The sequence below is a fragment of the Cynara cardunculus genome (assembly GCF_001531365.2).
Source record: "Cynara cardunculus var. scolymus isolate 2C chromosome LG 17, CcrdV1, whole genome shotgun sequence".
NCBI classification, from domain to species: domain Eukaryota; kingdom Viridiplantae; phylum Streptophyta; class Magnoliopsida; order Asterales; family Asteraceae; genus Cynara; species Cynara cardunculus.
The window spans coordinates 27490556-27501515 of NC_037544.1; the positions used below are offsets into that span (position 1 = coordinate 27490556).

The 10960-nt window shown below is 35.8% G+C and overlaps 1 protein-coding gene across 1 annotated transcript in view; it reads right to left on the minus strand.

Annotated features, from left to right (window-relative positions):
• LOC112500819 overlaps positions 1-8516 on the minus strand; it is an 18001-nt gene extending 9485 nt beyond the window's left edge. The window contains exons 1-3 of the mRNA XM_025104407.1: positions 6363-8516; positions 5815-5947; positions 5622-5710 (exon numbers count right to left, since the gene is read on the minus strand). Of these exons, the coding sequence (XP_024960175.1) occupies positions 5622-5710; positions 5815-5947; positions 6363-8255 (2115 nt within the window). The 5' untranslated portion in view covers positions 8256-8516. The remainder of the gene's footprint in view (positions 1-5621; positions 5711-5814; positions 5948-6362) is intronic.
• Between the last annotated feature and the right edge of the window lie 2444 nt (positions 8517-10960).

The window sequence follows — 10960 nt, forward strand, 5'->3', positions numbered from 1 at the left end:
GGAGATGACAATATTGAAGATAACCCATTAAGTCATACTTTTGTTAAACTTTTGATGACTAATGTAGACATACTGATATTTTGGGACCGTATTTTGAGACACGTTATCTCCGTTTGTGGTTATGTAATTATCTTTTGGTAAATTTTATTAGCCGCTCTGGTTTATATAGCACGTTGTTTGTTTTATTCCAATTGTGGCATCTCCCGTCTTTGACCACGAGGGACGGGGGTGTTACATCGGTCCTGACCGATATTTCGTATTCTGACCGATATAACAGCATGGCAATCTCAACAATTATCATATCTTAACCTTCTAATATGAACCCCAAACTGATTTTTTTATCATCAAGAAGTTGGGGAGAACAAAGCTAAAATTGGATTTATGTTTGAGCAATAAAACGCAAGTAACTCGTATACAATCATCAACGAATGTTACAAACTGTTGTGCACCAAAAACATTAGATGGACCCCAAATATCAATATGAATAAGATAAAAAAGAGAAGTGTTTCTTTTATTACTAACCGGGAAAGAGGTCTACATGTGTTTAGCACGCTTGCATACCTCACAATGAAGGCTTTCAACATAAAGCTTTGTAAATAAATAAGAAAAAAAATTAACGATCCTAACGAGGGATGACCTAAACGATAATGATGAAGTAGGATTTTTTGTTTATTATATAGAGTGGATTCTGATACGAGAGAGTGAGACAATCTGGTTTTGGCCGGCCTCTCAAGACAATAAAGACCATCCTTTTCCTTAGCAAGTCCAATCATCCTCCCCAAATCCTTTTCCTCAAATACACAATATTTCATCATAAAATACCACCTTACAAAGCAAATCTTGTGCGAGTTTTTGTACAGAGACCAGATTAGTGGATAATTTTGGAACATGGAGACATTTTTAAGGTTATGAATGGGATGATTTGGACATCTCCTATACCAGCTACGGTAGTTAGAAATCCATCTACTGTGGCAATTTTTTTGTTACTAGGACAAGGTGATTATGTAGAAAAATGTTTGGAAAGTGGGTCGTGGTTGGTGGCTCCCGAATCTAATGAACAGTGCTTACCTAAATAGGCTAATGAACAAATACTTGTGGGAAATAAGAGCCAAAAAGCCTTTCAAGAGTGCTGAAAAAAGATCTTAGCCTTTCCATTTCTTCCTGATTAAGGCTAGCTGGTTCTTGTTTGCCTTCTTGTGTTGGATCAACAGCAACATGAGCTTGTGCTTTGTCCCGTATTAATGCACCTTTCTGCCCCCACTCATGACTTGAAGGCTTGCCCATGTAACTTCCAACAGTTTGCTTCGTGTGCCATAATCTTAACTTCCAACAGTTCCCTTTAGTTGATTGGCATACTCGGTTACGAATTTGCTTCCTTGATTTGCTGCCATAGTCTTAAACTTCACCTCGTACACCTGGGACGCATCTTTTGCTTTGGAATAAGTTTCTAGAACTGCATTCTAGGTATCCTTTGCATTATCCATGAACATCATTGTATCACTTATTTTAGGAACCATAGAACTCCATAACCACACCATGTTCATAGAATCTTCGTCGTCCTGTGTTTGGTGTTGCCTCCACTCTTACACAAAAAAAATGACTACCCATGTACAAAAAAATTCATCTAAATTCGAACTTACTCGTTTATTTTTATTTGCTTTATTGGCAATAGAGTTACAAAGAAAGTTCCCTCCTCGACTAGAACTTGTACTTACTCTTTGTTCATTTGATCTCTTGTTTCTGTAAATATCGTCATATGTTATAATAGTTACTTAAACACAAATTTAAACTTCAGTTTAGCATTAGTGGCATGATCCTTGTCTAAAGGGGCTTTTGGTTAAGGGGAATGGAAATAAGAAAGAAAATGACAGTGAATGAAAATGGGTGTGAATTTTCGTTCCCCCCGGTTTAACCGGAATGAAAATTTGGCCTTCTTGGGGGAATGAATCAATTATATTATATAAAACCAAGCAGTTTCTTTTTATATTCAATCCTGTTAATGACTGCTTAATACCTCTAACTAAACACCCCCTAAATCTTCACAACTTAATGCATAAGATATTTCATCTATTAAACTTTCAACATTAGATACATTTAGTGAAGGGTTTAAAGCCGAGGCACATGTGAAAACGTGAGGTAATTCCATAAGATATTTTAATAATTTACTCCTTATGTCACGTACTACATGCAACAAGACATAATCACATTCATATGCTTTTAAATTAGTTGCCATCATTAATAATTGTGGGAGTAGTAAATTACTCGTTAGATAATATGTGCCCGATAAAAGTCTTGTAGATTCCTAAAGACATATTATAATATTCTTCTAAATTTGACTTATGTCATCTATTTAATAGATCATTTTTTAAGAAGTCTAGAAGATATGACGATGAGAAAAGCTTATTTAATATTGGGGTTTGATTTGGTATTTAATAACTCTTTATGGGAGCGTCTAGGCCCACAAGGCCCCTCAACCAAGGTGCAAGGCCTTAGTGAGCCTCGTAAATATGCCTAGCCTCGACTTTAAAAAGCACAAGACCTTGGCCCTTATGAGCCTCAGAGCCTAGGCGCGCCTGAACAACTTTGGGCAAAAGGGAGAAGGGCTTAAAGCATGAGCTATGAGGAGAAGTTTTAAGGTCTAGGTATTTATATAGGAGACTTGAAGTTCTAAGGACTGAGTTTCTAATATTAGGGTTTGACTTATCTATATAATACTCCCCCGTCCCAAAATAAGTGTCCACAATGAAAAAGCCACACAATTTAGAGAAGTGTAATTATTACGCTTTTAATGAACTAAATGACATAGTTACCCTTAATAATAGAGAGTAATTAATTTCTTCATTTCATAATTAAGGGTAGAACGAGAAGTATGCACTTATTTTTTTGAAGTGGACATTTATTTCGGGACAAGCTAAAATAGAAATATGGACACTTATTCCAAGGCGGAGGCAGTAACTCTTTTTCTAAGAAGTCTAGGAAATGAGAAGATGAGAAAACTTATTTAATAATATGGTTTGACTAAGTATTTAGTAACTCTTTATGAGGCGCGCCTAGGCCCACAAGGCGCCTCGGCCAAGGCACAACGCCTTAGTGAGCCTCGTGAATACGTCAAGCCTCGACTTTTTTATAAAGCCCAAGACCTCGAGCCTTATGAGCCTCAAAGCCTAGGCGCACTTGAGCGTGCTTCTAACAACAATGATCCGAGGTCGCATATTTTGAAAGAATCGATGGAGATGTGTGCATGTTTGAAGGTCTACTATGATAGCAACAAAAGAATTCAAGATAGAGAATCATTGGAGAGCGGACTTGTTGAAATCGAAGATGACGTGTTGGAGCAAGAGCATAACACATTCACCACTCCAAACGACACTACCGATTACTTAGAAATTACTGCAAAAGATGAAGATGATGAAACCCAAGAATATTGAATCCCGAAGAAACAAATAACTAAAGAAATGAAAAACAAAGATTAAGGACGACTCAAGAATAATGAAGCCCAGTTTTTTACGTGACGCAAATAAAAGACGAAGAGCACAGATTTCAAAACCCGAAAGATTCTAATTTATTATATACAATTTTATTTTATTGAAGTTCAAATGATTTTAATTTGATACCGATCTTATTCCATCTTTTTATACATCAAAGTGGTAAAATTAATAACTTTATTTAATTAATATAATTGATGGAGGAATTCTTTTTAAATTGTTAAATTGTTTCAATAATCTTAATAGTTTATTTGCATAAAGAATTTGTTTTTATAATTTGAAGTCATAAATTTTTTTTGGTTAGAGTTTAAATTTTAAACTTAAAGTTAGATTAGAGTAGTAGTTGTAAAATTACTTTTAGTACTTAAAAAAGTAGTTTACTCTTATATTCATAGTAAAACAAAAGTTAAATCCCAAAGCCCAGCCCGAAAAGCCCGCAGGCCCCAATCGGGACTTATTTCAGATTCAAAAGCCTGCCCAGGCTTTTTTATCCATCATCGAAAGCAAGCATTGCAGTCCCGGTCCTAGGCCCAAAAAGGCCTGGCCCTGTACCTCTTTACTAAAGAATACATGACTTGGTACCAGAGGACCGTGTTGTGAAGAACAAAGCACCAACCAACCTAGCCATATGAGCCTAGCACTAGATTCTCAAATTATAATATTCTTATTGTTGCGAGTGATAATATCTTATGTTTCTTATATATGATTTATTGTATTTTAATGTTTTTCTTACACATTTCATATAATGCATTGAATTTTTAAAGAAGCAAATGAATTTATTGCCAATGCCAAGAACTACCAAATTCTCAAGGACTTAATCAGATGACTACCAAAATCTCAAGGGCTCTTAATTTTATGGTTAACAACTCATAGGTTTTGCACATAAAACTACTCGTCGGCATTAATACCCATTCTCTACCAAACAATTAGCCACCACCCGTTACAATGTGTGTGGAAATTACATGGGTCCAACCTAAGTGACAAGGACAATTCCATGAGTGAGTTCTGGGGAGTAAAGCTTCTCATGGCACAACCTACACTACTAGAATAATGGCTGCATAGGAAGGGTCAATCAATATACAGAAAAAAGATATAATTGGGAGGCATAAGTACCCGCTCACTTAAACACTGAGTCTCTTGGTTTAATCTAGTTCAATGGTGATATGATAATAATTTTCAAGTTTGCCACTGTTTCCTACCCACTTCAACAGCATGACACTTCCATTAGATATCCCATTTTCCATGTACAGTAGCATAAATAAAAGTGGGAGACAGAAGCTCAGTCCAGCAGGTTATTCCTAATTTCCTACCGTGGCATCTGAGGAAGACATTGTTGTGGGCCCCCCCTCAGGTATCCAAGTTCATTTTAATTGACAACAGACAGGTCCTCACCCCATTGCAGAATGCTAGTATTGAAGAAGCCATCATAAAGATGAAAAGCTTCCTTTGCCTTGCTACCCAGACTTTTCTCTTAATCCATGAAAACATTGATCCTTTTAAGGGAAGACAGTGTGATGATCATCAAATATATGAAATGAAACTGAATGAAATGGTTGGTCCATTTAGAGCATCTCCAACAGATCCTCTAAAATAGAGAAAATGCAGGGTTTTTTGCTCCAACAGATTCTCTAAACTACAGAAAACAAGAGAGAAAAGATAAAATTCTCCAAATTTTGAGAACTCTCTAAAATTTAAAGCTAGAAGAGAGAAATATATTTTTAATTGTTTCCCACTCTCTCTCTTTCTAAAGTTTTTTTTATAATTTTCTGGGGGTAATAAATATATTGAATATTTTAATGATAATATTAATGTTGAAATCTCTAAAATAGAGAAGCTTTTGAAATTGAATGTAATTTATTTAGAAAATTTTAAGTTTTGAATCTTTATTTTGGAGAACTTATAGAGAATCTGTTAAAAGATGCTCTTATATCAAAATCATACCTTCCCCTGGACAAGTGTTTGTTTTAAAGAAGCTCCGTCAAAAAAATCTCCCTCTCCTAATTCTGATATCTAGCCTTAAATAATCTTTCACAACTCTAGCTTTCAGCATTTAAAGCCTTAATTCCAAGTCAGGCTCATCATAATACTTTTATCATTTTACTTATATCCAGATCATAAGATAGAAAACTATAATACCTCACGGCAGTTCTGCCCACAGAAAGAAAAGTCCAGATCATCGGAATCAACAGGCTTGTCATCCATCTCGGGGCTGCATGATTTATGATCTGCAAGAGAAGTAAGTTGTATTTCAAAGTTCAAATAATACAAGGTAATGAGCTTATAAGTATGCACAAAGACTAAAATGTCTTTTTTAGAAGAGAACTATTACATTTTTCCTCACAAAGGCAGCATGTAAGAAGTGAACTTTCAGTTTTGTCGCTAGCCTTGGTGCAATATCCACCAACTACTTCACAATATTTGCAGGCACAATTTGGACAGTGCCAATCACCTTGAGGAAGCATCTGAAATAAGAGAAGAGACAAGAAACCAATCCACCTGTTAAGGAAGCTACATATATAGTATCGGTCTATACATAACAATGAGGTGACATTCTCTTAAACACCTGCTTCGGGTTTTTTCAATATGTAGCTGGATTATGGAGCACCTTGTTCAGCCCCCTAACCACCCAATCCTCAGACTAATAGCAGTTTTCATGAGGTAATTGTAGACAAATATGTAACAACCACGTAGCCAAAAAAGTATAAAGAAACCAAACCACAATATATCCCACTTGAAAGTAGGGTCTGGGAGAGGTAGTTAGGGGCTGAACAAGGAACAACATTATAAAAATGTTAAGTTCCATAACAGATGAATTATTTCACAATAATGAAATAAAGGTTTGGATGAGAATCTGTAATATCAACCTGCCTATGGTACCTGCATATCTAAGCAGCTCAGGTGAAAGGTTGATGGGCAGCCATCACAGCAGATCAAATCTCCACCGTCCCCACATAAGCAACAGGTATCATCATTAGGATCATCACCATCAATATCTACAGCATGAAACCCCTTCCTTTCTGACTCTTCTTGTTTATTCCAAGCATCAATCTGACACTGCATCAAGGACTGACCAGACTCTACAAAAATGTTCTGGAAAGGCTTGCCAAGTTTGCTTCCTGCATGAAGCTCAAACCTTATAATTGTTACTATTTTGCTGCAGCAACCACAACGGATTCCATCTCTAGTTATCCAGCCTTCTTGCATTACCCGTGTCTTTCGAAGGTTCATATATTGCACCTTTTCACCCACAGAAACCGTTCCAGAGTCGATTAACCAGGAGAGCAGGGTTCGTTTTCCTGAGTATGGAACAAACCCATTATTTTCTAAATTTAGCCCCTTGTCAGAACCACGACCCAACAAAGTACGTCGACCAACTTTTCTGTTTTTTCTTCCATTTACAATATGAGAATTATTGCAAACAGTTCTCTTTTCGGCACCATCTTTCTGGGGTGTTTCCTTGTCAGAATTATCACTTGAGTAACCATAATCACTGCTATCCTGACTTATTTCCTTCAACCTGCTTTCTGATGACTTACGGCTTTGCCTCATATACGAACCAAGTTTTTTTTTGTGCTGATCACCGGCTACTTGAAGTGCAGACTTTTTCAACCTAGCCCTTTTAGACTTCCTACTATTGCCTTCATGACTTCTATTCTTTTGCATTTCCCTTTCCATTTTCTTCCGTGTTTGCCTTGTTAATTTACTAAGTATCTCATTGGGTAAAGGAGTAAACTCCACACCGGCTTTCAAACTATCTTTATCTTCCTTTAAGAGTGCATCATAAGCCTTAGTTATAGACCAATAAGCAGTTCCAGCAGGACTTATATATATAGAATCCAGATAATCTCTGTTCCGTCTTGGTCTATAATCAATCGTCCACCCAGCACCAAGAAGCATATTCTTAATCTTCTCCCGCAATAATTGCTTTTCTGTGCAACTAGCACGCTTAATCTTGCTTTTTTTGCCTTTCACTGAATTAGCATTCTCAATTCGTGTATTTATAGTTCCATCCCCAAGCCTCTTCTTATTAGCATCCCTAGGCCTGGAACCCTGTCTATCTTTAGCTTCCCGTTGATCACGAATATTATGGGACAAGCTCAGCTTTCTTTTGCCAATAACTCCCGTTGTAGATTCTTTCCAATCTCCAGCTTCTGCATCACCATTACCTCTATGTGAAACAGCCATTGGTTTATGTTTATTTACCATTACCTTCAAAACACCATTTATCCGTTGCAACCTGACAGGCTCATCAAGATCTTCTTCATCAGTCTCATTTGATACTGATAATGGTAGGTTGAATTCATCATCATCCATTTCAGAATAGAGATCCCTTTTGTTATCAACAATCATCCTAGTACTGCCACTTTCAGATTCCCTTTGATCCTCATTTTGCCTAACATCCTTCCTAATCCTCCTTTCATCACACTCATCAAACTTTAAGATATCTAATCCATTTTTTACCCTTTTCTCAGTTTGAAAATCTTTATTTTCTACTAAATCTTTTTTATAAGCAACTGATTCAGTATGGATTGTATCAACTTTTCGGCGAAGAGGGTCGGATAACTCATCACCTGACTCAGAGTCGCTCAAAACAACTCGGGGTCTCTTTCTCTCCTTATTGGAATTGAATAAATTCCTTGAAGATGAATCACTAAACCCTAAAACCCCTTCTACTCCATATGCTGCCTTCTTTTTAATAATCAAACATCCGGAAGTGCTTTTTGTCTTTACGACAGCTCCTGAATGCTCAGATCCCCCCATCTCTGTCATCTAATCAAGCGTAACGAAACACCGAATGCCGATATAATTCTATCAAAACCCACATAGCAAGAATATCCAAATTCCAAGAACTAAATAGACTTAATTAGGTTTCAATTTTTGAAAAGAAAAGAATACCAGCAAACAAATAATCTAGGAGATCGAAAGTGTAGAGAAAGCCGATTCCTTTTCGCCTGAAACTCAGTCGATTTCAAGCCGTAATCGTGGATCGAAAGATTTTGATTACCCAACCCCTGTTTGCATCGAGGGATTTTAGATTTGTAATGGGCGTGTGTGAAAACCGAAATACTTTCATCTTTTCTAATTTATGATTCTATATATTCTACTTCATAAATGTTCATTTTCCCTCCAATTTATCTATCATTAATTTTTTGTAAACGATACGAGATAATTTGCGAGCTAATCGGTTAACACTTGATTCAAATAGGTTCGGCTTGAATTCGAGCTCAACTCAATATATTAACGAGTTAAGTCAAGCTACCCACTAATCGACTTGAAAAACTCGTGAGATACTCGATTATTTTATATATAATTAATTTTAAAATATAATCAGCTTTTATTATAAAATTTGTAAAATATAAATAATAAAAGTGTCTTATATTTTTAGATATTTAAATAAAATTATGAATTTTTTTAATTATAAAAATTAATTAATAAAAAAAGTTAGTGAATTTGTCTCGTTAAAAAATAGATGGTAAAGAAAGGAGGAAAGGGTGTTGTAAAAAAAAGGGAGATGAATGGAATTTTTAACTTTGTGTTTTTAATAATGAAGTTTGAAATTGATCCATTTAGTTTTATAAAAGCTAAGAGAACACATTTAAGTTTTAAAATTTATAAGAGAAAGATCTTAAAATTTCATAAATTTCAATGGGTGTGGTTGGTTCGAGTTCAAACTTGATTTGAGTTGCAGTTCGAGCTTGATTTGAGTTCGAGCTTGAGAAATAGTTCTTGAGTTCGAGTCGAGCTTTGATTTTTACTACCGGCGAGTTTTTGAGTCGAGTTCGAACTTGGAAATTAGGTTTCGAGTTACTTGAGTTCGACTCGCAACATTTACATCCCTAAACCCTAGACGCAAGTTTGTTCAATATTTAAATTGGGTCCAAAAATCCAAAATTCGAATCGTACTCCAATTCGGTTAATAATTTTTAATCATGTTAGAGTCTGAACATGATTTGATATTTGGTTTCAGAGTTTCAAGAACTTTTTTTCCTAAAAAACACATTAACCTTTTGAAGTTTGGAGTATTTGTTAATCTACATTCATTATATTTTAACCGAAAACACCCTAAATTATTACTAAGGGGCTGTTTACCAAACGCTTACTTGGGTAAGTGAACATCAAGTCATATTACCTTACCGGATAAATATGGTAAGGATCAAGAATCTTACCCAGTAAAAGCGAGATAAGGACCAAGAGTCTTGCCCAGTAAGTAAGGGCGACGACTCTTACCATGATAAGAGCTTATTGGGTAAATTGTTGCATACGATATTGTTTTGGTGGTCTAAAATCTTACCCGATAAGTAAATGATAATGTTAAAACTTTACCAATAAACGCTTACCGGGTAAGTGTTTGGTAAACGGCCCTAAGATTAACAAATACTCCAAACTTCAAAAGTCATTCATTACACAGTTGTGTTTTCGTATAGTTGACACAGGTTTCACAGGAGTTCATCCAATAAGATCACTAAACAAAAGTGAATTGAGGAAACTAAACGAAAACACAACTAGTCAAGCACACTTCAACATTCAAAATACAAGAAGAAAGTAATCTAACAACTTGATAATGAAGAAACGCATTTGGTACACAGATGGGACAACACAGGCCTTTTTCACGTGTCATGTAAGGCACCGTACCAATTGCAAGAACAGTCAAAACAACATTCAAACGGCTGGTGCAAAAGGCATGGGTGTTCATCATGTTTGATATATGTCTGGATGTCAGAATGTTCACACATGTTCATTTGTGTTCGGATGGTCAGACTTTTTCGTATCGGATGGTCAGACTTGTTCGTATGGTCTTACAACACCATGAACTTATATGAACAATATTTGCATTACAGATATGCACATATTGAACACATGTAAACATGCACCTAAACTGTTATTCTACTTGCCATCTATGAAGTCATATTCATTACACAAGTTGTATTTAAAGTTAATTGCTGAATAAAAACCACCGAGTAATTGTAGGCGTATTGCGGAAAGAGAATTTCCATTATGACTTTTAATTAGTACCTATTTAGTTCCTAGCATCAAGCTATAAACCACCAAATAGGTTATAAATGAAGGATTTACCAGCATTATAGTAGGTAAATATGAAGAACTTAGTCACAGACCAAAGTCAGCTGTAACGACGATGGGGTAAAAATGAACGAACACTTGGTTCAGTAATGATCATAATGAACAACCTGTTGTTCACAAGTGTTCATATTGTGTTCATATGTTAACCAGCTGCATTTGTCAACATTGGTTCGCTCCTGAATGTGTTCATAATGAAAGACCTATTGTTCACAAGATGTTCATATTATGTTCATATATTGTTGATCCTCTCTCTCAGTGATTTGATGATAATCCCTTTTCCCTTTCACGTTGTATTTGTGTTTCTGTATTTTCAGTTCCAGCGATCATCACTGAGTATGTTCAGTGATCGCTGAAGAACTTGCATTGTAAATTCATCAGAGATAGCAATACTTCAA